The sequence below is a fragment of the Mirounga leonina genome, unplaced genomic scaffold (assembly GCF_011800145.1).
Source record: "Mirounga leonina isolate KUSES-001 unplaced genomic scaffold, KU_Mleo_1.0 Mir_115, whole genome shotgun sequence".
Classification (NCBI taxonomy): Eukaryota; Metazoa; Chordata; class Mammalia; order Carnivora; family Phocidae; genus Mirounga; species Mirounga leonina.
In genome coordinates, this window is record NW_023270268.1 from 35,118,824 (window position 1) to 35,145,165 (window position 26,342).

Sequence of the window (26,342 nt, forward strand, 5' to 3'; positions counted from 1 at the left end):
TGCCTCTGAAATCAAATCCAACTGGAAATTGACTTTGATTAAGGTTCACCTCATTCTAGCTTTGGCTTGCAGTTCTATCCAGTTCCATCTCATTTGCAAGTAATTTTTAGAGCATCTCCTATGTGTACACCATGGAGCTGGAGATCTCCGTTGGTTGGATCTACTTCACCAGGCTTTAAGTGCCCAGGGTGGAGGGCATCTTCTCCTGCTTCTGTGGCACTCACCACATTTTTTGGCCCTGAATGGACATGTAACATGGTAGGTACTTAATACACCTATAGCTGAATGTGAGGTCACACATCCTGAGCCCAAGCCTCTGCCCGTGGGGAAAGACCTTACAGGTACAATGTCAGGACTAAATCTGCAGGTGTGTGGATAAATTTCTCCCTCGGCCCAGGGGTGGCATCAGGAGAAGATGGCTTCAGAAGCCCCGGAGAAAAAGTGAACACAGGAGGGTTTGGAAGCTTCTTCAAAACAGATGTCTTGGGGAGAAATCACTTTTATTGTGATGGCTTTGTTTTAAGGAAAAGAAAAGAGACAAAACCAAGAAAGAGCCTCTGCTAACAGATGCCTGGGGACGGCTGGACATTTCGGCCCATGCTGCGAAAAGAAGGGGATACTGGCCCACACGTCCACGCTGCTCATTCCTCGAGCTCCAGGTCTGCCCAGGCCTCAGTGCACCTTCTTGAATACTTGCTTGCAGACCACACCCTGCACTCTCATCTCCTGAAACAAAAGCAGATGCTTATCACTGGCCAGAGCAAGGTCACACTTGGGGCTCAGTGCATGCAGGGGCAGGAACTTGGAAAATACTCCATGTCTGTTATTTTTCCTCAAGCGTTGGTTGCAACTAACCAATTCCTTGGAAAGTCAGCTGAACCGGATCCGTGGAGATGGGGCTCTGCTATGCCCTGTAGGCAGAGCTGGCTGGGAAACAGATATAGCTCAAAACTGGCCAACAGGACCTTCTGATGCCTCCCCTTCCCTTACTATGCTCTAGGGGCCGAAAGGCTTTAGGGCCTCAGGCCTGAGCCCAGGACAGAGTCTGTGCCCAGGCCTGGAAGAAATCAGGCCCAGACGCAAGGCTTGGCCCCCAGGGGACTCAGTAGGTTGTCACAGGCCAAGGCTGGAAATTAGCACGGAGACTCCAGCTTCAGCTGTACGTTGGAGTACCTGGGGAATTTGAAAAATGCCTGGGTCCCAGGCTAGACCAGTTGTATCAGTGTCTCAGTGGATGGAGCACTGGAACAGCTATTAGTAAAAGCTCCCAGGTAGTATTAAAATGCAGCCCAGAAGACCCATGCCCTGCCTACAGGGCAGCCCCCGCGGAGATGCCAGGAGGAATGACAGCACAGTGTTACCACACCTTGCAAGTGTTTTGTTTTGTTTGCAGGGGGCTGGAAATCTGAATATTTATGTGACATCTCCTAATTTTTAAATTGTTGCCTGAAGAAGTTTGAAGCTCACTGATGGCCAAATAAGAGGCCCGAGGCCCTCAGTTTGCAACTTCTGGCATTGAGCCACAGAACTACTGGGCGGAAAGAGCCAGTGGAGATCCCATCATCTTCCCTCATTGCTCTGCAGTTGAGGAAATAGAGGCCCGGGGAGAAGACGGGCGCAAGGTCAGGCTGCAGCCCAGGCTCTCCGCATTAGCCCAAGCTGCCTCTGAAAGTCATGCCCTCCTGCCTCCTCCCAGCACTCACACATCCCAGGGCTCTTACAGACTCTGGTCTTTGCAGAACCCACATGTGGCAGGATGGCATTTTCCAGATGAGGCTGAGGGAAGGAAGGCACTTACTCAAAGGTACCCAGTGAGTCAGGAGTTGAAGCCAGGTCACCCGGACAAGGTTTTTTTTTCTTCTCGGAAGGAAGGTAGTTGGGGAGTTCCAAAGGGGCAGGAGTGATGGGAGGTCTCCTTTCAAAGGACATGTGTTATTTTAGCCCTCCAGGGGCTAAGACTGTTACTCTAGATTTGTGTGTGCTTCTCCCAGACAACGGGTGGAGTAGAAGTGGCTTTGACCAGAGTTCCCAGGCTGGAGGCCCACACCTGAACTGAGAAAGGCCTGTTCTCCCCTGACCTAGAGTGTTGAGATCATGTCTTAGAGAAGCTTAAAGAATTCTCCTTGGTTCTAGCCTGCCACAGCTTGGCATGGTGAACACAGACATTGTTTGGGAGCAAATTTCAGTTCTTCCGGTTTCTAGCTGTGTAACTTAGATGTAAGCCTCTGTGTCCCCATCTCCAAAATAGGAACCCTAATAGTACCTGGCCCATGGGGCTGCTGAGAGAACAGAAAGAGACATGGAATGCAAAAGAGCTTAGCTCCATGTCTGATGCACCTCCTCACCTCCTGCCTCTGGCTGGACAACTGAGTCAGCCTAGACCTTGAAAACACATCCCTTGGTTTTTAAAGTCACTCAAGCGTCTTCTCCAGGCCCTTAGAAGAGAAGCTTCAGAGCAGAACCAAGGCCCAGCCGCAGGGCATTCTTCCAAAGTCCATTGGACCTCAACAGTGAACAGAGTCTCTGGGCCCAGCTCTGCCCCCTACCACCCCACACACCAGCAACCTACCAGGTGCAGCTCGTCACCCTCAATCCACTGGGTCCAGCCACGTCCCTCCTTTTCACCTTTCTGCACACACTCGAGTTTGTCCCCGTCCCAGCTCACCGTGGTCTGCCAAGCAAAAGAACAGGGTGGTCAGCCTTGAGCAAGCAGCCCCTAGGGGCTGGGGGAGGGGCAGCCCCAACCTTGATAACCCAGGGAGCGCTCAAGTCAATTTCGTTACAGAAAATTTGCAGCCTAACTCTGTCCACCATGTGCTCTTATTACAGTATGCAAATCAGTTTTAAAATTTATAAAAACCTTCCTAGATTTCACCTAAAGGGGAAATTAGGAGAGAAAAGGCCATTAGGGTGGGGAATCTCAGAGCTGAGGCTGAGTAGGGGGCTGGGAAGGGAGGAAGGCTTCGGAGGCTGGGCACACAGCAGGTGGGCAGGGAGAGGGCTATCAGCCTGCATCTTGCAGGTGAGGTTGACTTCTCAGAGTGCCCTGCCCGTTTCCAGACCATTCCTTCTTCCCTCCCTCCCTTCCATTATTTCAACCTTTGCAGGGTTAGGACACCTAAAAGACTCGAGCCCTGCCCTCCAAGAGCTTTCCACTTCATGGAGAACGACCTGAGATGTAAATAACCAGCTGGAGGTACAACGACAGCTCTTCCAGGCGCTCTCTGTGCTGTCTCCAAATCCTCATGACTGTCCATTGGAGCATGGATTAGCTTCTCTGTTTTACAGAGCGGGTCAAGGAACTGGCCAAGTTCACCCAGGTGGCCAATGACAGAGTCAGGTCAGAACACAGATCTGTGGGGCTCTGAAGCCCTCCTCCCCACTTAGACTACACTGCTTTCCTAGGTGCCCGGTGTCACCAGAGTCACAGACCAGATGCTGTGGGATCCCAGCAGAGAGTCAGAGAAGGGGAAGCTCTGGGAGGAGGAAGCAACAGGGCTGGACCTTGAAGGAGAGGAGAATGGAGCTGAAGTAGAGGAAAGGAGACACGGGGGGAGAGGGGTTTTCAGTGGATGACCATAAGATGAAGACACAGACATGCGGCACATCAGGCATGCTCTGGAAGCTCCTCAGGTGGGTTCCAGGGAACCTTGGGAGAACAAGGGGGAAGCTTCCACTGCCCGGCTGGTGCTCACTGCCACCCTGCTCCCCACCCTCGAGCCCTCTCATCCTCCCTGAGCACTCTGTGCCCTGCCCAACTGCTGGGCATGCTGAAGGGAAGACAGACAGCAGGAGGAGGGAAGCCACAGGGCTCAGCCTATGTCCATGGGAGACTTCACAGTCTTATTGGAGTGGCAAGGGCTCGCTCAGAAATACAGGGCTTAGGAGTTGGAATTCAGAGGTGAGACAGTCCAGGAACTCATGGTCTGGACTGGGACCCATGTGCAGGTGCAGAGGGCATGCCCCATCTTTGCAGCTCCCCACCTCCCCTGGAACAGCCTTCCCCTATGTGGCAGTTCCACGTTATAAGCCCTGCCTCCCCACTGTAGCAGTTAGGACTCCGTTTGCCCCTGTTCACTGTGTGGCTCTAGCCAAGTCCACCCCTTCTCTGGGCCCCCAGGTTCCCCCCCGTCACAGGAGGGGGCCAGAGGCCATCAATTCAGAGGCCTTAGCTTTACAGAGGTAAGGTGCCAGGGTCCTTGGGTTCCCGGGCATGTTCGGACAGTCAGGATTCAGGAGAGAAGGAGAAGTATGCAGTGAGTGGGGGCACTCCTTATAGGAAGACGGCGGCCTCCTTCTCCCAAGCCCTAGTCTCCCTCCAGGGCCTGCTGATGACTGGTGCCCTCTGCTGTCGGGATGCAGCCTGCGATGGAACACAGCGCGCCAGGTGGAGCCAGCTCTGCGCAGGAATCAGTCTGACCTCTGGTCCTGGAGCCTGTTTCCCTGAGGTAGAAGCGGCACAGGAGGACTTGGGGCCGGGACGTTGCTTTCCGGGGTCTAGAGATCACTCAGGGCACATGTCCAGCCCCAAGACAGAAGGTCCCACTTCCAAATCAGAACGTAACGAAGTGGATGTTGGATGAGGTGTGTCGCAGGCAGAGACCACTAATGAGCCAAGCCACGAGACAAGATGCCCATTCTCTGCGTGCCTTGTCTGTGCCAGGCCTGCAGAGGGATGTGGGGGCTGAGAGATCAGACATTCCTCGACTTCAAGGAGCTCGTCAGAGTATTTGGCTTCCTCGTCGACTGAACTCCTCTTTGTTTATCCAGAAGTCTACTTTGCATACTAAGGGCTCCAGACTCAGATCAGAGGCCAGGAGAGGATTGCTGGTTCCCAGTTACAATATACACACTTCTGCTTCTGCCAGATATATTACAGTCAATAAGCATATTCATGCCCTCTGGGCTGGAAAATGCAAGAAACGCTCAAAGAAGAGCACAGGAATAAGAAGAACACCTGTAACCTTGCTTCCTCAGAGATAATTACTCTACCATTTTGATGTATTTATGTCCACTCTCTTGTTCTATTAATGCATATATATATTTCTGTTTTTAAAAAATTAGGATTACATCATTTATGGTTTTGTACCCTAGTTTCTTCATTTAATAGAAGCAATTTTCCCCTTCAATAAACATTCTGCATAAGCATTATTTTAATTGTTACATAATATTCAGGAAATGGCTACATAATTTGTGGCACCCAGTGCAAAATGAAGATGAGGGGCTCCTTTGAAAAAAAATGATTTGGAATTTTAAGATGGTGACAGCAGAGCATTAAACCAAGTGAGGGGCCCTTCTGTGTGTTGTGGCCCATGTGACTGTGCACTGGTCACAGGACCAGGAGGCTAAGCTCACTAGTATTTCATTGTATATGCATACTATTATTTAGCTCATTGTGTATTCTTAGTTATTATTCTGTGCTATTATAAACAAGACTGCCTGGTATACACAGTTTTGAATACATCATGTTCTTTTTGTTAGGCAGGAGGGGCAGAGGGTGAAGGAGAGAGAGAGAGAGACTCCCAAGCAGGTTCCACACCCAGCAGAGCCCCACATGGTGCTCGATCCCACGACCCTGAGATCATGATCTGAACCGAAATCAAGAGTTGGATGTTGATGTTAACTGAGCCACCAGGCGCCCCTGAACACATCATGTTCTTAGAATAAATTTACAGAGGAAGAATTGTTGCATTAAAGAGTATGCATATTTTTAAGGCTTTTGATAAGTATTGCCAACTTGATCCCCAGAAAGCTCACACCTATTTACCTTCCAACACCAATGTCAGGGCATGAAGCTTGAAAGTGATGTTCATTAATGGTAAGGCAGGCTTTTCTCCTGAACTAACATGTTACCCTTTCTAGATCATTTGACATCTTTTAATGGGGACCATTTGGATATAAATAATAAAATACCTTACCAAAAGAATGATGGATAGCAGAATTTCAGGCATCCTGAGAGATGGAGGGATATAAGAGTGGGTGGAAGGATCTTTGGGTATAGAGAACCCTTTCTTAGAGCCCTACCAATCAGGCCCCTTTAAAAGAAGGATCCCTAACGCACAAATGCTATGGTAGTTTCCAAAGGCACTTTCTCAACCTCAAGTTCCTATTGACTCTGACCTTGGGTGAGTTAGAAAGAACAGAGACGAGAATAGTCTCTGAGGCTGAACTCAGAGATGCTAAGTGACTTTCTCAGGGTCGCCCAGCTAACAAGGAAAGAATTTGGGCTGGAACATGAGCCTTGCGTGACTCCGTGCCCCATGTTTCCCAGCCTAGGGCAGGGTACCTGGAGATATCTGCTGAAGACTATGGGGCCTGCAGGTACACTTGGCCATTATGCTGAGACTCTGAGCCGCCCCCCAGGAGAGCACCTTTCGGTTCAGTCCAACCACTGTTGGGTGTGGTTGCTGGGAGCCAGAGGTGGGTCCTAAAGGGCAGACAGAGAAGTGCCAGGTGCTTACAGCCCAGTGTGGTTGGCACTGGGATTAGGGGAAGCATAGTGGCTATGGTGCCTGGGAGAGCTCCTCATTCTCACAGGAAACATTAACTAGTTTTTTTGTTTTTTGTTTTAAGTGGGAAGGCATTCCAAACACAGTGAGTAAGGACAAGCAAGCTAGTGCTGTAAAAGCTGTCCCGGGCTTAAGGAGAGGCAGGAACAAGGCTGGGGGGTAGATGGGGCCACAGTGTGAGGCTACAAACTGGGACTGTGGCCTGCAGCGTGTTTCCAATGCCTGCTAGCGCTGCCTGTCCCCGCACACAGCCCCGTGGCTCTGATCTGCTGGGTGGAACCATCAGGGAGGGCACTCACCCTGTGGACCGGGGAAACTGCCAGGCTGTCCTCCAGGTTAAAGAGGGCCGGAAAGTCAGCCATCGTCTACACTGGGCTCCTGGTACCTGCCCCCTCTCATGGTACTCCCTCCACCTGTATCAGGTTGACCCAGTACTGTCAGCAAAGAGCATGTTCCTTGGAGTCAACAGACCTGGGACCTCTGTCCCTAGCTATGAGGAAAGACTCTGGGCAATGGGAGTCACCTCTCTGAGCTTCAGTGCCCTCATCTACGAAAGAGGGATTAGTGTTATGTATTGTGGCCGACTGTTCCGTGGGTAGCCCCCAGTGAATCACATATTCACACCCTTGTGAAGTCCCCTCCCACAATGACCCTGGCCTTGGCCGTTTGGTTTGCTTTGGCCAATGGGACATGATGCATGCGGCGCCTTTATAAACACATGGACGCTGGGGGCTTGGTCCCTCAGAACCCTCCCTCTGGGAACTGAGTTACTACGCTTCAAGGAAGGCCAGTCTGTTCTACTGGGGAGAAAGGCCAGGGGGAGAAGCCTGGAGGACGAGAGAGAGGTTACGTCATGAGAACTGACGCACCCCGGCCGAGCCTTAGCTACATGCAGAACTGCCCAATCAACCCACAGAATCATGGGAATGCATGGTTGCCCTTTCCAGTTACTAGGTTTGGGGTGCTTTGCTATGTGGCATTAGACAACCAAGAGACCTACTTCCCTAAGGTGTGCTGAGGATGAGAGAAAAAATACATAAAATGCACAGGGCTGCCATATGAGGCACTAAGTCATGGTAATCAAGGCATCCAGAGTTTAGATACGGAGGGGATTTTCTGGTCCAAGTTGAACCATAACTAAAAGGCTTTTGTTTGAAGTTGGAGGTTTGTGAGGGAGTGATGGATTGGCTATTCAGCATGGTTAAATGTTTCAGAAGCTCCTTCCCTTCCAGGAGCCTTGGACCCAGACCCAAGAGGAGACTTGGCAGGGGCTGCCTGCTGAGCTGGGCGCCCGGGAGCACTGCAATGTCCACGTCCCTAAAACCTAATTAGTTTTTGTTTCAGCAGAAGATCCATTTGGAGACTTGCCCCTGATAGCAGTGAGGGCTCCAACGAGGTGATTTAGTTCTCCCCCTTGGCTCTCCTATGTTCACTTTCGGTGGGAATGGATTTTTCTTTTTAAGCTTTGTACCCTGTGGGCATAAACCAGCCACTCCCCCAGAGGATCAGATTTGTCCTAAGAACAGAAAAGAGGGGTGGGGAGTCGGGGAGTCGGGGAGGATGTGAGGGGAAGAGATGAGGGGAAAGAAGAGATGAGGGGAAATAAGGAAAGAAGTAATGTTGGAAGGAGACCGGGTAAGAAACAACGGTCCCTTGTTTTCTTGTGATAATCCCTGATGACAACCTTCCCCAGCACCGAAGAACTCGCCCTGTGACCTCCTTCTGCAGTAAGAGCCAGCCACCTTCGCTGGGCCAGGAGCAGGAACATCTGGGACAAGGATTCGCTTGCCCTGTGAATGCCATGTCTGAAAGGGTCTTTAAGAGGGCATTCAACCCAGTTTCCCAGGTCAGACACTCACTGCTGCTTAATCCATTTAACCAGAGCCTAATGGGGGAATTCGAGGCAAGAGAATGTTCCTGATGCTTTCCAAGTGGCATGGGAAGGCATATGCCTGTGGGGACTGAGGTGGACAAGGCACAAACCACGAGGATAGGCAGTGCTGCCCCCACCCCCACCATGGGCTCTGGGACTCACCCTGGAAACGAAGCCCAGACAATTCCAAGGACAAGGGGGAGTCTGGCCACCTTCAGTTCCTTTCCTTTCCTTTTTTTTTTTTTTTTTTAAGATTTTATTTCTTTGTCTCAGAGAGAGAAAGAAAGAGAGAGCACGGGGGGGAGAGGCAGGCAGACAGAGGAGCAGGCTCTCCGCTGAGCAAGGAGCCTGATGTGGGGCCCGATCCCAAGACCCTGGGATCATGACCTGAGCTGAAGGCAGACGCTTAACTACTGAGCCACCCAGGCACCCCTTCAGTTCCTTTCCTAAGTAATCCTCACCGCAGAGACCTGCAGGTCTGCAAAAGGGCTGGAGTCCAGGGCGGTGGGTTGTAAAGTGAAGTCAGTCTATCTTTTCTATTAAAAACAAATAACCTTGGGGAGCCTGGGTGGCTCAGTCGTTAAGCATCTGCCTTCGGCTCAGGTCATGATCCCAGGGTCCTGGGATGGAGCCCCGTGTCAGGCTCCCTGCTCCGCGGGAAGCCTGCTTCTCTCTCTCCCACTCCCCCTGCTTGTGTTCCCTCTCTCGCTGTGTCTCTCTGTCAAATAAATAAATAAAATCTTTAAAAAAAAAAACAAACCAAAAAACAAATAACCTCTAACACTTTGGCCTTTTCAGCGGCTTTCCCGGAAAGACATGCACCTACAGATGAATGAAGGCAGCTTTGCCTCACCCTGACAAGGGAAACTGTCACTTCAAAAGCCGTTACCCAGCTCCCCCGACCGCTTAGAAACCCCAGCTGGTGCTGCTTAGGAAGCACGGCCCAGGGGTCCCGAGGCCCCCTTGCCCCATGCAGATGACCTGTACTGGGAGTGACAGACCATTCCCACTGCATGGACGCATCTCTTGGCAGTGACCCGTCACGGTCTACAAAGAGTGGGACTCAACCTGCCTCCCAGGGATGTGTGACAGTTGTTAAAACTCCTACATGCCCCAAACACCCGTTCCAGTGAGCAGGGGGAGGCTTGATCACGGAACCCTCCCCACTTGCCCATGCAGCTCCAGCAAGCCCTGTGCTTATGGACCACCCCCGCCCCGGAGATGGCTGGGGCTGAACCTTACTGTCTCTGTGGTTCCAGAGCCAGGTCAGAAGGGAGGCAGCCATGTGTGCAAAAGCCCGAGCCAGGATTGACCCAGGTCTGACTCCAAAGCCTGTGCTCTTGAAACTTTGGAAGGGGTGGGGGATGGAAAAACCAGACAGTGACCAGATGCCTCCTGTACATGATGTGAATTGCTAAAAGATGCAAATTGGCCATTCCTCCTGGAGTTTGATTTTAAAGTGTGCTTCACCCTTTGAGGGTTCCTGGGACAATAAGAAGGTTCTCAGCCTCTGGTGCCTGTGTTAAATGAGTGAGCAAATGGGAAGGTCAGGGAAGGTAACAGAGAACCTGCCAAGTGCCAGGTACTTCTGTTTCACTTGACCTTTAAGCTTGAGAGCTGATAAAAATTAGACTTAGTATTAGACTTTGTTAGGCAACGAGCCTAAGTCTCCTAGGGGTTATGGGCTGAGCCATCACTTGGATCCAGTTCTTTTTGGCGGAGAAGTCCACTCGCTGCCCATGAAGCGAGACTGGGTGAGCGATGTACTCACTCCTCTTCTCCTGACCCCCTCCCAGGAGGCTGGCAATTATCTAAAATCAGCACATTCGGGGGCTGTGGGGGAAGCCAATTCTCTCTCAAAGCAGATTAAAACTAAATTAATAAGGCCTTAAAATGTGAGCGAGTAATTAGAGACATAAAAGCTGTTAAAAGCAACTACTACAAACCAGTAAAGCCACAACAAGGCCTTTGTGGGCACGAAAGAATACAATGCTGATGCCACGAAGGAGCTAACGACAAATGGTAACAATTCTTGGGACAAACAAAATGCTAAGATGTTAAGACAAATCTTGACATGTCATTTTTAAAATTCCTTAAACATTCCGGAAAGTACCCAGGATCAATTTTAAAACAAGAAGCCCTCAGAGAGCTCAAGGTCCTATGAGGCCAACGTTCTGGATGGGGAGGAGAGAAACAGGGCTGGGGGAGGTCACAGGGCCCATGTGGAACTGTGCTCAGTCAATCCAGGGACCCAGTACCGAGAGTCCCAATCCAGGGACTGAAGCCTGGGCTAGAGCCCAGCCGTACCACGGAGCAGGTCAGCCTGGGGGGATGGCAGACAGGGAAACTGGCATCAACACCACTGTGTTCTGTGTTGGGCTGTGTGGTGGGTACCCAACCCAGCCAGGAGGGGCAGGGAAGGCTTCCTGGTGGAAGTAAAAGCATCACTGTCATTGTCACCATCACCATCATTCCCCTAACAACATGTGCTGAATACTCACTACGTGCTGGGCAGGGTATTAAACACAGCATGGGGTATCTTTCTGGAGCAGTTATATTTCTGCCATCCTACAGATGTGGAGACTGAGGCTTTCAGGTCACCCAGCCATATAGTAGGGAGATGAGATTTGACTCCAGAGTCCATGTTCTCGGCTACTGTGCTCCGCAGCTACCTGATCTCAGAGGATTCTTGAATGAGCAGGATTCTCCAGCATGGTTCTGTGCAAGGAAACATTTGGCAATTGTGGCTTCGACACCTGCACACTAGCCTTGGGTGCTGGAAAAAGAGGCAGGTGAGGCGAGGACCCTACTCTCAAAAGCACACAGACTATGAATCATATGATCTCACTGATATGAGGAATTCTTAATCGCAGGAAACAAACTGAGTGTTGTTGGAGTGGGGGGTGGGGTGGGAGGGATGGGGTGACTGGGTGATAGACACTGGGGAGGGTATGTGCTCTGGTAAGCGCTGTGAATTGTGCAAGACTGTTGAAGCTCAGATCTGTACCTCTGAAACAAATAATGCAACATATGTTAAGAAAAAAAAAAAGAAGAAGAAGAAGAAGGTAGTGGGAGGGGAAGAATGAAGCGGGGGAAATCGGAGGGGTAGACGAACCATGAGAGATGATGGACTCTGAAAAACAAACAGGGTTCTAGAGGGGAGGGGGGTGGGAGGATGGGTTAGCCTGGTGGTGGGTATTGAGGAAGGCACGTTCTGCATGGAGCACTGGGTGTTGTGCACAAACAATGAATCATGGAACACTTCATCTAAAACTAATGATGTAATGTATGGGGATTAACATAAGAATAATAAAAAAAAAAAAGCACACAGACTATGAGAGAAGAAGACAAGCAGAGAATTCCAGCAGAATGGCAAGTGCTGGGTGGAGGCAGGTGATGGTAGTTGTGAAAGCGGAAAGGCATCGCATCAGTCTCTGAAATAGGGACTGAGGTCTATTAGCGAAGGCTTCCAGGAGGAGGTAATTAATGCTGGAAGTAATGCTGGAATTGACACCGGAAAACCCCATGAGAGTTAGGTTAAGTAGAAATTGGAAAAGAGGAATGAGGGCATCCCAGGCAGAGCGAACAGCCTGGAGAGTTGCAGGGAGGCCAGGGGCTGCATGAGGGAGGCTTCTAAATGAGCTTTGCCCAGCTGGACTCTCTCGGCATGACCCTCCCCATGGAACCTGACCCTGCACCTCTAATCCCAGAATTTACTGGGGAGATGACTCAGCCTCTCTTTTCCTGCACTTTCCATCTTTGTGGCCTCAACCAGCCAGACCTGGTACAATCCGGATGTTTGCTTATCTGGCAGGCAGAGGGGCCTGCTACTTGAGCCAGGGCAAGGACTCAGCTTATTATCAAGTCCACCCTGGAGGCGGAGGGGGGGCGGGGGCTGTCACGGAGTAAGGGAGGAGCCAACCTGCCAGAGAGTGCTCAGAGGGGCTACGCAGGGCAGAGTCCACCAAGGTTTCATCCCTTTCACAAGAGCCTCTGGTTTCTACTTTTTATCTTTCTTTTCTTTTTTTTTTTTTTTCTTCTTCTACTTTTTATCTTTCAAGGCAAACAGAAACAAACAGCTCCCACAAGATAAGAGATGCTAGCTCAGTAACTGAGGAGGAGTCGTCAGCAGGTCAGGATCTCTCGACTGAGAGCTCTTTGGGGTCTGGGATCCTTTTATTCACTGCAGGATACCAACCCCCACCTTGGAATCTACAGCAGAGAAAATGCATATTACCAGCTGTAGAATGAATGAACAAGTGGCAGAAAACATTCTAGGGGCACTCTTATAATTTTTCGGGCAATGAATACTTTTTTTTTTTTTTAGACAAACTATCCCAGGCAATGTAGCTGTTTATTCTTCCATAGATTAGCCTTATAGAAATGGGTTAGATACGGTGTGCTTCTGAGTCCTGGAGCACTTAGTCATCATACCCAGGGCCACACTAGCCAGGAAGAGTACAGTCATGGTTTCAACCCACTTCGGCCCAACTCTGAACCCACAGCCTGTTCACTGTTCCCACGTGAGCACCTTGCTGCCATGGATGCTTTTGCTGGCAGACAGTGCCTGGCAGGCTGTGGGGCTGCGGCTGGCCCCACCAGGGGACCATGGCTTGCCTGCCTGAGCTGGGCATTCGGGGGGCCCGATGACAGTCTTGGAGAGATGCAGGCCTGAGCCCCAATCCCTCCCTATATCTTTCCAGCAGGGAGACCCTGAGCAGTGTACCCCACCTTCTGAGCCTGCATGTTTTCATCTGCAAAGTGGGGCTGGTGAGTCCTGCCACAGAGCAAGAGCCAACAGGATGAAATGACACAAGGGGTTGCAAGGACCCATTTCAGTGTCGGACACAGACAATAGTTCCCTCTGCGGCTGGCCTTGCATCTGAGATGCTAGAAAGGGGGAGCCCACACTTTGCATGTCCAATGCCTAGCACAGAGGGCTCCAATGTGTTTGTCAAATGAGTGTCAAGGCGAGGCCAACGTTCTGGATGGGGAGGAGGGAAATGGGGCTGGAGAAGGTCACAGGGCTCATGTGGAACTGTGCCGTGTTCTCTATGACCGTGGAGAGGCACATGCCCTTGCAGGCCCGCCTCCGCTCACGTAACTCTGCTAGCTCTTCTCTGGATGGCCGGGTGTCCTTCCCACGCATGTCGCCACCTCCAGAGTTTGTCTTCTGGAGGACAAAGTTTACAGGAGGAGAGAATTAATAGTACCAGCTCCTACTGATGGACTAGACGATTGCAGACTTTCTCGCCTCTAATCCTCACCATGAAGTAGTAGGTATTCCTGACTTTATAATTATCCCCATTTCACAGACAAGGAGAGACAGGGAGAGGTGAAATAACTTGTTTAAGGCCACCCAGTTTGTAAGTGGTGTAGATGGGACTCCAAACCGGTTATGACTCAGCCCCACCTCAGAGGGAGTTGGGCCGTGGACAGCCTCCACCGCGGAGGGGAACGAGATGCAAAGCAGACCCCGCTCCCCTGCCCCTGACAGTTCCATCCCATGACACCACTACTTCACTGGGGTCACTGCCTGTGAGATTTCAAAAGCCTCACAGAGAAATTCTTCCAGAGCTGTGACTCAACAGAACAAGGATGCCACTCCCCTCTGACAACAATCTGGAGTCAGACGGCCAGGATCCAGATTCTGGCTCCACCAATTACCTCATCTCAGACCACTGATCCCTGTTCTGCCTTTCATTCATTCCATGTACAACATAGGAAGAATTCTGCCATCTTGTTACAGAGTTGTGAGGATTAAAAGAACTCGCGCATGGAAAGTGCCTAGAATTCTTAGCACATGGGAAACACCCAACAAATGTTATAAAATGGCAAATGGATCTTGCAGTGATAGGATCTACCATTTATATTGTTTGAGGTCCTGCTATTTTTATTTAACACTCATTTGACAAACACACTGGAGCCCTCTGTGCTAGGCATTGAACATGCAAAGTGTGGGCCCCCTGTCTAGCATCTCGAATGCATGAACAAGGGTCACAGGTGCCCTGGGAACAATGGCTGCAGAGAGGGACAGTGGGATGGGGGGTCAGGACAAGATTGGTGGAACAGTTGAGCCCGGGCTCATCTTGACCATGAGTATTTATTCGGCCAGGGGAGGAAGCAGGAGACTTATCCCAAGGAAGTGAGCAGAGAGATGCAAAGGTGGATGGCAAGTGAAGCCACCTGCACGTGGTGGTGGTGGTGGTGGGGGGTGACAAAGATAAGGAGTGAGGTAGGGAATGGAGCTGGAGAGGCAGCATGGACATGTCCTCAAAAGCCTGAGCCCCCTCTGGCCTTGGCCTGTCAGCACTGGGGAGCCCATGGGGGTTAGGCTAGGGAGCGATCTGGTCAGATTCCCTTTTTAGAATGTGAAGGATGGGCTGAAGTATTGAGGATGGTGGATGGGAGATCCATGTGCAGAAATAATTCATGGAAAATGCTGAGCCTAGTGCATAGGAGTAAACTCAACAGGGGTTTATTATTATTACTATTGTTATTATTGTTACTGGCATGAGATATTCAGAGCTGTGGGGGTGGCGGAAGGGGGAAGAGGAAAGAGAGGCTAAGAAGCAGAATCTATGGAACTTGTTGAGTGGTTGCCCATAAACACTTCATTTATCGTCACAGTGATCATTTATGTGGCTACGTAGCGGTCTATGGAATTAAAAAGCCACAGTCACTCTAGCCACCTGTGGTTATGTGGCACTTGGCCACACCAGCAGGAGGCAGCCAGCTCTGTCAACCACGCAGGGTCGGGGTCAGAGAGATGTGAAGTTGAAACCCAGGGCTATGGTTAACCAGCAGTGTGACCCTGGGCGGCACCTGAGGGTCCCCGTCTGTAAAATGAGAGTAGCACCTCCTCTCCAGGATTGTTGGGGGATTAAATAATATATGTAAAGTGCTAGGGCAGAGCCTGCCACCTGGAGGCCCCTGGACGGTGGCCTGCGCTTCTATGTGGGTTGGTGAGGCTTATTACCACACAGCTACAACAAATAGCTTCGTACAAATACATGTAGTTTTTTTTTCCTTTCTTTTGAATGATTCTCCTGGAATATAATCACAGAAGTGGGATCTCTGAGCCAAAGAGCAAGATGATTTTTCTGACTCGTTGTGCACCGGCAGACGGGATTTCTCCCCCCTCATTTTCTGAGTGCAGAGCCAGTTATGTTGTTAAGGCTGGTCAAGGTGGGTTTTTGCAGCCTGGAGTATCCTCCACCCCTGGTTTATACACCTTCCATGTCCATCTTGTTTATACAGCTCTTCCCCAGTCTCCTCTGCTGTCCTTGGACACTCAGGTCAGGAAAGAAAGAAGGGGAGCAGGGGGCAAGGAAGGACAGACTCATTAATACCCCTGTATTAAAGACAACTAGCACTCTAAGGTATTTGCTTATTAAAGGAAACACCTGTGGGTGCCTGGGTGGCTCAGTCGTTAAGCGTCTGCCTTCGGCTCAGGTCATGATTCCAGGGTCCCGGGATCGAGCCCCACACTGGTCTCCCTGCTCAGTGGGGAGCCTGCTTCTCCCTCTCCCTCTGCCTGCCGCTCCCCTCTGCCTCTGCTCTCTTTCTCTCTGACAAATAAATAAGATCTTAAAAAAAAAAAAAGAAAGAAACACCTAGAAAAGTCATGGGATATTTAGCCAAAATAAATGTGCTCTAGTATTGGAATTTCAGGCAGCCTGACAGAGCCCTGGGGTTCCTGTTTGGAGGGCGAGGGCGGGTGTGTGTATGTGTGTGTGTTCACGCATGCCCTAGCACAACTCAATCTGTACAACAGAGATAGCTACAAAAATGCTTCCCAGGGAGGAAGTTATTGTGAACCAGGCACAGTGCTTGCTGTCAGAGTTCTCAACCAACTCTAAGTCAAATATGAAGAAATACCCAAGCCCATGTGAAAGGTTGGCAATTGGACCTGAGTTGCAGGGGACGATTACCAGAGAAGCCTTCCATGGGGCGAAGGGGCCCGGAAGACAGCCCTCAGCTTACAGCCTCCAGATGGCTGGAGGGGAGGGCAGAGGGGGTGTCCTGCCCACTCAGCTCTTCTGGTTCCAGGCCCTGCGACTGCTTTAACCAACAGAATACGGCAAAATATGGCTATATGACTTTGGAAGCTAGGCAGATCACCACAGTGTCACACCCTTTTGCCTTGTTCTCTTGGCCCTGTCATTCTTGGGACCCAGCTGCCATGATCTGAGGAAGCGCAAGCAGCCAGGAGACAGTGAGTGTGAAGGCCATAGGGAACAGGGACCCCCAGCTCCCTGCTGGCAGGACATGCAGCAAGGATCAGCCACCCCCTTTGGGCTCTGCCCACATTGGAGATTCATGAACAAAATAAACCACTGCTTTGCTTGGAGTTTGGGAGCACTACGTTTTGGAGTGGTTTGTTACACAGCAATAGAAAAAATGAAATAATTCGCCACCACACGGAATTTTCATAACAATCCCATCCGTACTGCTACCCCGGCTCATTTTTACAGATGAGGAAACACAGCTGCAAGGTGGACCCAAGATTCAAATCCAGGTTCATCTCAAAGCCAGAGGTCCTAAGTGCCCGGTCGTGGCCCATACTTGCCCACACGCTCCTGGTACCTGCTGCGCACACTGCACAAACCACTGGTGTCATCTCCTTGGAGCGCAGTTGCAGACCATCATGGGCCGCTGCAAGTTTGGCATCCCCTAGAAGACTCCATCTGCAGGGGCTGAACCACTTCTCTCGGCTCTCATTCAGCCCCCAGAACCAGACACCCGGAACCCCAGCGCAGGCTTATTACGCTGAATCATGAGCAGCACATCACAGGATCCCGGGCACGGGCCAGCCCACATCCTCATTTTTCTTTCTTAGTAGTCATCAAAAGCGTGGTCTTTGAGCCAGCAGCATCAGCATCATCTGGGAACTCAATAGAAAAACCCATTCTTGGGTCCACTCCAGACCTCCGGAATTGGAAACCTAGGGGCGTGGGCAGCTCAAGTTTGAGAACTACGGCTCTAACTATTGTTGCGGTTCTTAAACCATGATCTGTGGACTCAGAAGTTCTGAGGATGTTTTTAGATGCAAGAGACGGGAAACCAGTTCAAATAGCTGAAGGCAAAAGAAAGGGAATGCGCTAGCTGGCTCACGCACATGGAAAGTCTTGGAGATGGGCTCATGTCAGGGGCTCCACCAAACCCCCAGCATTGCAGTTTCTCTCTCTCTCTCTCTCATTTCTGCTTCTCTGCTGGCCTCATCTTCTCTTTCCCTCCTGCTGGATTTCTCCATGCAGCCGTGGGGGTGGCATGGCACTCTACATCCCGCCAGCTGATGAACTTGAGAGGGACTAGAACCCAGCTCTCTGCCAGGGTCCCTAAATTAAATCCCAGGAAAGGGTGAGATGAGGTCACATGTACAATCATGTGACAGGTCATGGGACCTGTCATCACCCTGGTTTAAGGTGCTCATCCCACGAGAGACACTGTACCGTGATTGGCAGCTCCTTCAGACTCCACAAGGGGAGTGGGGGTGTAACTCCCAGCAGAACGGGAGGTGCTTCTTTGGGTGGGTGCAGGCAATGTTGGTCAGAAAAAGAAACAGTGGTAGCTGCCCCAACTGCCACCTGGCCATCATAAGTTATTACTTTGCCCCCAGTCTAGGGCATCGGAAGGGCTTTTGGCCTCTTATTGCGCACAGTATCATGGCTTCACAAGGCGCTGTCCCCTGGACTATCTCCATGGTCCTCAGAATTTGCCTTGTGAGCAGGCAGAGCAGCAACCATGATGCCCATTTCACAGACGTGAAGACAGAGGCAGTGTGTCCAATCATTTAAGGTCACTGTCAGTTGGGTAATGGAGGAGGATTCAAACCCAGACTCTAATACCAGCATTCCTCTCCACACCTCAGGCCTTGTCAGCACTCTATGCTCGCCTCCAGGCAGTGCTGGGCTCACAAGGACCTAAGGTGCTGGCCCTCAGCTGAGCTGGGCGGGACACCTTGTAATAGAGAGCTTTAGAAATAGACCAGTTAGAATCCTTCCTCTGCCACCAGCTGGCTGGGTGACCCGGGGCTAAAAAGGCTCTTCACCTCTCTGAGCCTCAGAGACTCATCACCAAAATGGGCACAAAGACACTTACAGAACAGCATTTGCTGTGGAGACCAAAAGAGGAAAAGTGCTAAAATCTCTGGTGCAGGCCTGGCGCTTGGTAAGGATTTAGTGCATGTTATTTCCCTTTGTTCCTGCCCAAAAAAAAAAAAAACCTAACACAACAGTGTGATTCTTGAAAGCTACTTTGGGCATTTTATTTGGGTTGCTTTAATTCTTCTTTTTGTAATCCTCAAAAGCATGCTGCTGACACCGATTTCAAAGGTCAGGGAACTTTAGCGAAGACATGAAAGAGACCCCATGTTTCCATCTTGGAAAGGAGTCAGGAGGCTCCCAAATCTGAGGGCATTCATAGCTTGGTGGCCCAGGGAGTTAATTCTGCCATCTGTTTTCTTTTAAAATATGAACCAGAAAAAATCCATTAATGAGTCAAGAACAGGATCAGAAAGCTGGCAAGAATTTAAACCAAAGTGTTAATAGCAATTTGGTGGGTTTCATGCATTACCATATATAATTAGATGGATGCATGGGGGGATGGATGGATGGATGGTTGTATGGAAGGAAGGAAGTCAGGGCAGGAAGTGGAGGAAACACATGGTTAAAGGAGAGAGAATTCAGAAAATCTATAAACACTGATATGGAAAGATGCCCAAGAAGTAGCATTGAGTGAGAAAACAACACGCCAAGGAGTGGATTTCTTTCTCTCCCCCGCTTTTTTTTAACTGATCAATAGATAGACAGCTTCTATATTCGAGGACAATTTCCGACAGATCCACAGACACAGTAGCAGAGATAACCTCTGGGGAGCGGGAATGAGGCCAAGTGGGGGAAGGGACACTTTCCTTTGCAGTCCACTCTCTCCTGGGCTATTTGAATTCTTTTTTTCCTTTTACAATAAAAACAAAGAAAGCAACGGAGGGGTGAAGGGCTGGGAGAGCAGAAGGGAGGCTCTGTGCAAGGGGTCATCCTGAGTTCACAGCTGGATCTGAAGAAGAAGCCACATCAACAGGAGGAGGCGCCAGGCTCCCACATGAACAAAGGTGCCCCCTCCAGGGCAAGCCTGACCCAGTGTCCCCGGTGAGATGACAAATGGCTTTTTTGTCGCCACCGCGTGGAGTGGGGCTCCCGGCTGTGATTGCTGACCAAGGCTGCCTTCTACCACAAACGCAGCTCCTGCTGGGGACAGCCAGGGACAAGGAACCTGATCAGTCCTCATTCCAAGGGATTCCTGGGCCCAGGAGTGGGGAACACTACCTGAAGTTGAGGGGCACCTTCCTCATTCTGGCTCCCCCACCCTGCCAAAGCTCCATGGGCTAGGTTTAATACATGATATTGGTTTCAGACCGGGCTGGAGGTTTCCTTTCTGTGGATAAAGACGTGCAGGAGGCAGCGCAGAACAAAGCCACACCCAGGCCTTACACATTTCCACCAAAATGACAGCCCCTGCTGCTTGCGGGTCACGTCAAACGGACCGGGAACAGACCGGGAAATGGGAGCTGTGTGATCCCGGCCACACAGATCTGCGTCCTCCAGCCCTCGGCCTGGCGGGAGAACGGAGAGCCACTCCCCGGTGGCTCTGGGCACGGATGGCAATGTCCATGGGGGGCAGATGGCTGGACCCAACCAACCAGTGGCCCGTGGCCCTCTGCAGCTGACGTTCTAGTTTTCCCACCGTTTATGGAGATGCAGGTACACAGAGGTGGTTCTTTCCTCCAGAGCAGTGGTTCTAAAGCTTCAGCGGCATCAGAGCCGTGGGGCGCGCTCATTGAACCCCAGACCGCTGGCCCCACGGCCAGAGGATCTGATTCAGTAGGCCAGGGCTATGGCTAGAGAATTTATGTCTCTCCCTAATTCTTGTGCTCTGCTGCTGCAGGTCCGCGCTTCGGGAACCGCCACTCTAAGGAACCCACAGGGCAAACAAAGACATCTGGCCGCTTGGCCTCAGGTAACGGGGTGGGGTGAGGCCTGTGGCGAGCTGGAGAATGTCTCATCTAAAGGGAGCACTGTGACAGTGTCCCGGGGGCCCACACAGCACCCAGGGTGGAAGAAATGGGCACCCAGTGTTTTCAGCAATCTTGACTTGGTTGGTTAGAACAGCCAGAAATACGGATTTTTCTATGAAATCTCACAATCTCTGGCAATCTTTGGCAACTGGCTCTGAAATTTTTCAAACATTGTGCAGGCCAAACAAAACACATCTGCAGGCCGCAGTTCTAGAGCACAGACATTGTTCACACAGAAGGAGGCAGAACCAGAGGTCACTGAGCCAGCAAGCCCCTGGGCCCTTTGGGGAAGGGTGTCAGTCTGACTGTGCGCCTCCTGGCAAGGGGTCCCTGTAGCCAGTCAGAGCTGCATCTAGGCTCCCTGCTGGGTCCTCATCACTTCCATCTTCCTGGGCCACATCTTGCACTCCAGTCTTTGTGGACTGCCCCTCTCTCCCCTCTGAAACCCTCTCCCAACCGGGCCTTTTCTGACCCCTGGGCCTTTGTCCTTATGGTTCCCTCGGCCTGGAATGCTCTATCCCTTTTCCACGTCTGCCCTAATTCTTACTGGTCTTTCAAGGTCCCCTCAGCCGGGCAACTTTGATGACCACTGCTTCCTCACCCCTCCACACCGTGGTGGTCCTCAGCCCCCTGGGCTTCCCTCACCTAAGAAAATGGCCTGAAGATGCATCTGGCTCCTCCATGGACCTGGGTGCTCCGGAGGCCTTGCTGCCTCTGGGTCCCCAGGGCTGAACCCAGAGCCTGGGGTGGGACAGGTCTGAAATAGCATTTACCAACTGCTCTTCCCTTGGCCTTGGCCTTCCTCTTGTCCCCTTTCGGTTTGCCTGGTTGTTTCCTGTCTATCCTTCAAGCCGCTGTTCAGACTACTTCCTGTGGGAACCTTCCTGGACCTCCCAGACCCAGTAGGGGGTCCTCCTCTGGCTGACCTGCCCCCATCCACACAGCAATCACTGCGTGGCTGGCCTCCCCGCTGCCCTGAGCTCTATGAGGCCAGGAATCTTGTGCAGTTCATCTCAGTAACACAGGGGCTGCCAAGATAGAGTAAGCACCATGAAATGCTTGTGGGACCGAGAAAGGGATGAACAACACAGATGAACGAATGATCCCAGGTGAGAAACGAGACCCTTGTGAGGAAGCTCAGAATGAAGCCGGCCTGATGCTGAGAACAGATTGGCCTCTTCCTGGATGCTGCTCCTGGCAGGTGGGTGCAGATTGTGTGGAGCAGAAGGGGCAGTGGTGAAAGTTACCTCTGGCAACCACCTTGCCCAAGACCCCCATGGGCCCCACACACCTCAGCCAAGGTGGCCTCTAGGCAGGCAGCTCCTCTGCATTTGCAAGCCTCGAGCCGGACAGTTGCTGTAATTCTATTCTCCTACACCCTCCCCTGGCCATGCTCTTCCCTGTAGGCCTCCATCCAGTTGGCAGCCCCAAGAAGAAGGGCTTCTCTGCAATGTGAAAGGCCAAGGGGAGGCCGGAGCAGGGGGGCCGTCCATCCCCTCCAACAACAACAGCAAGGTACGTGAGTGCCGTATACCTGAGAGGGGGCCGCCCTGAGTCCTGCGACAGCAAAGGTGACCATGAGGCCTAGTCCAATCCCATCTGATTCGCCCAGCTGCTGGGCTCCCCGATCTGGTCACCTGGGTTGTCCTAATGTCCTTCTGCTGGGCTGAGAAAAGAAGGCGGCCATGTGCCCCTTCCTTTGTGTCTGAAACCCTCCCTTCTATCCCTTTTGTCTTGTGTAGAAGTCACCTCCTCCAGAAGTCCTTCTGGGATCCCCTCCTCTGGGTACTTCCCTTTGTCACCCCTGATCACACTATGTTCTGACAGTTTGTGTGTCTGTCTCCACCACAAAGACTGTGAGCTCCTGGACATCAGGGATTGCAACATTCTCCTCCACGTCCCTGTGCCTGGTGTAGTGATGAGCGTGGGAGGAAAGCAGTGGGTCCAGGGCCGTGGGGAACGGCAGGGACTCTGGAGCTGGCAAAATGCAAATCCTCCCTTGGCTACTTACTTAACCTCCCAAACGTCTCACAATGAAAAATCCTGCCTTGGTTTTCTTATCTGTAAAATGGGGTTGAAAACAGTACCGTGAATAGTGAGTTGAAATAAAATGGTAACACGACATGTTGCATAGTCAGCACTAATGAGCACCAGCTCGTATTACTAGGTGATCAATTCATGTTTCACACATTATCGGATGACGCAGGGAATGCAAGACGGAAGATGATTAGCCAAGTAAGTACAAGCCAGCACATTCCAGAGGTTGCAGTGACCCAAAACAAATAGGGGTGTCTGATGTGCTCTGTGAGCACCCTAAGAGTGAGCTGGCGACAAGGAGTGTCCTCATAGTGCAGTTACATGCAGCAGGCCAGGGAGCAGATCCCGGGCAGTGATCTGAAAGGCAGGGCCCCACCTCGCCAAGGCAGACGCTGTCTGTTGCTCTCCTTTCCCACTGTGAGCCCCTCCGAGGATTCCGAGGCCTTAGGTCCTCTAAAGGCACAAGCTGACAGGTTTCTACAATCATACTGGCTTCTCCAAAGACACTCCCTGCTGGCTACCCCCTCTTCTGCCATCATTCCAAACAGCAGACTCAGACACTGATTCCTGACTCCTGTCAGATGAATCAACAAGGGGGTGGTGAGGAGTCCAGGCCTGGGGCTCCTTATCCTCACCCACTGGCACCCCTTCAACCACAGTCGCAGCAAACTTCCACCATCTGGGCTCTGCAAAGGCGACCAGCAGAGAGGCGCCTGGCTGAGAGTAGGAGGATGGACTTCAAAGTCCAAAGGCCTAGGGTTCAAATCCCATCTCTTGCAAGTCTCTTCCCCTCTCGGAGCCTTGGCCACTGCATATTATGGGGTCCTGAATCTCTCCCTCACTGGGCTGCGTGTAAAATAACTGGCATGGTTGTAGGACACACAGCCACACATGGCCGGAGGGGGAGGGGAGAAGGCAGCTGCCTGGGGGTGAGCATACACTAGCTCTGGAGCCAAGACTGTGAAAGGGATTCCGGAGCACCCTGACCTTCCAGTGACCCAAGAATGTTGGTGGAGACTTGGGGCTGACCTTCCAGAGTTTGCTGTGGAAACGCTAATTGGGGTCTCTGGGTCATCAGCTTCCCGCCCTGGGGGATGCGCTGCTGCCTTCCCTCCCCCTCCTGCAGGAAGGCTTCCTCTAGCCCCGGCTGCAGAGGCACGGACCCGCTGAGTAGGGATTGGCTGCAAAGTTCCAAGGCAGCTCAGTGGGCAGTGGAGGGCAGGGCAGGGCAGGGGACGGCCAGGAGCCAGGTCTCAGTCTGGGGACGAGGTGGGGCAGGTCAGAGGCTTCTGGGAGATCGTGATGTCCCCTGCTTCCCAGAGTGGCTTCATGCTAGAGCAGCTAGAAAGTTTTACACTTGAAAAGGGTTCCCTGTGTTTCTTCTTTCCTTCCTCCATTATGCCCCGGTGTTACAGCCAGAGGCGAACAGAGTCAACAGACTTGTGGGGAGTTCCAGCCCAGCCCCTCCCTCACAGTGCTCTTCTGGGCATGTTACTCATCTCTTTGAGACTGTTTCCTCATCTGTAAAATGGGCATACTCAAACCTCCCTCACAGGTTGTTGTGAGGATTAGGTGAAGTTGAATGTATAAAGCACCTGGCTCAGTGCCTGAGCAGAGACTTAACAAACTGCAGCTTTCATAACCATTATTATCCTGTTTAGACAGAGCGGTATGCTTGATGAGTCCGTGCTGTCAACTTTGTGGGCTGGCAGTGTGAAGATCCCTGGTCCCTAAAATACAAGGGCCCTCGCTCCCTTCCCAGATGAAGTAGCCCAGCCTTTGGTCAGGCCCCCTGGGCAGGAGATGCCCTGGTATATGCAAATCCTCACCATGCATTTGCGGTCATCTATGCCCGTCAGATCCTCCTCAAACTCCTTCCCAACCTGGAAGTCCATGATATAGTTCCTGAAAGTGCTCAGCGTGCGGATGATCATATGGTTGCCATCCTGCACGATCTCTTTGTCTGGCTTCAGCAAGTTGGCGATTTTGCGCAAGGCCACATTGACATCTGCAGGGGGTGCCAGGGAAGAGAGGGGCAGAGAGTTGGCAGGAAAATTCAGAGAACTGTCCCCAAGGTAGCGGGGCCCCAGGAGCCAGCTCCTCCCAGGGGGAGGGGGGGCAGGACCTTTGGGGTTCCCTGTTCGCTTAGCCCTGTCTTAGCGAGCAGCCAGTTCTGTGCCTTTCTCTTTTCTTCTTTTCTTTTTTTTTCTCTTTCTTTCTTTCCTCTCTCTCTCTCTCTCTCTTTCTTTCTTTCTTTCTTTCTTTCTTTCTTTCTTTCTTTTTCTTTCTTTCCTTTCTTTTTTCTTTTTTTCTTTTTCTCTTTCTTTCCCTCTTTCTTTTTCTTCTTTTCTTGCAACAAAGTTTACTGCCCTTACACTGACTCTTTAAAACAAAAACTAGCAAACTAAACCCAGCTTTCCTAATGAAGTTATCCACGTCTAGAGCCACTATCAGATATTTACCACTAATCAGCTCTAACAACACCCACCCTCGCAGTTGGCAGCCTGCTGGCCACCCTCGGAGCCCTGGCGGCGGAGGCCCTTTCGCTAACGGGCGCAGGGAGCGGAGGCTGGCTCCGGCGGATGCAGGCGGGCGGCGGGCTCGGGAGGGCTCTGGGGAACCCACCGCTAGTCCCTGAGCCGCTGGCCGGCGGGGCGCCCCGGGGCCGAGCGCCGCGGGCAGCTGCTTACCGAGGGCGCGCAGGTACTCCTCGAAATTCTCGTTGGCCAGCATCTTCCAGTACCCGGTGAAGTCGACCGGCATTTCCGGGGGCTATTGGGGCGGGACGGCCACGGAGCGGGCAGGAGCAGCTCTGGGCTCTGCGGGCGCAGCGGTTCCGGACGTGATCCGGGGGGCGGGCGGCCCGGAAATGTGCGCCCTCCGGGGGCAGGGGGCTCTGCAGGACGGCGACAGCTGGATTTCAGGCGCGCACAAAGCCCGCGGGAGGCTCCCTGGCAGCCGTCGCTCCTCCCCCTTCGCGGGGGCGGGGCGGGGACCGGGGTTGTTGGAGGGCCCGGTTTATCCCGGCCCTCGGCCACCTTCATTCAGACCTTCAGGTCGCCTCCCAAGGAAGGAGGAGATGGGGGTGGGGGGGTGCTTTATTGGCCCCAACTCTTTGGTTCCTGCGGGATTCCTTCCAACGCCTTGAACTTCTCACATTCAGCAGCCGCTTGAGGGTTAAGAATTTCGTGGCGTTTGCTGGAGTGATTAGGAAAAGAGGCCACTTACTGGCCTTTGTCTGAAGCCCTGCGCCCGTGGCCCAGTCGGGCTGGTGGGCGGCCAGGGTCAGGAAAGCTGGGCAGTTGCACTCTGGGCAAGGAAAGTGGGTACTTTCCACATCCCTCCCCCAGATAAAAGCGAGGTTGATGTTGTTTGAAGTATGGCTAAAAAGGCCCTCTGGGTGGTTCTTTTTTTTTTTTTTTTAAGATTTTTTTTATTATTTATTTATTTGAGACAGAGAGAATGAGCGACAGAGAGCATGAGAGGGAGGAGGGTCAGAGGGAGAAGCAGACTCCCTGCTGTGCAGGGAGCCCGATGCGGGACTCGATCCCGGGACTCCGGGATCATGACCTGAGCCGAAGGCAGTCGCTTAACCGACTGAGCCACCCAGGCGCCCCCTCTGGGTGGTTCTAATGCACAGTGAAGTTTGAGATCCCCTGCTTTATGCAAATGTAAGCAACGATAGATACACGTTGATTTTTTTCCCTTTCCCTTTCACCTAACGGCCGCGCAGTCCTCCACAGTGCTCTGCACTTTGTTTTTTCTCACTTAATACATTCTGGAGATCTTTCTATTTCTGTACATTGAAAATGTCATTCTTTTGCAGGTATTCCATTGTTTATCTAGC

At 51.8% G+C, this 26,342-nt stretch overlaps 1 protein-coding gene across 1 annotated transcript; it reads right to left on the reverse strand.

Annotated features, from left to right (window-relative positions):
• Positions 1-465: 465 nt before the first annotated feature.
• On the reverse strand, positions 466-25,583 carry RBP1 (retinol binding protein 1). The gene is made up of 4 exons (XM_034995827.1): positions 25,186-25,583; positions 24,325-24,503; positions 2,570-2,671; positions 466-726 (listed from the first exon to the last, which is right to left on the reverse strand). Exons 1-4 carry the CDS (start codon positions 25,256-25,258, stop codon positions 673-675), a joined length of 408 nt encoding a protein of 135 aa, XP_034851718.1. The 5' UTR covers positions 25,259-25,583; the 3' UTR covers positions 466-672.
• Positions 25,584-26,342: the final 759 nt, after the last annotated feature.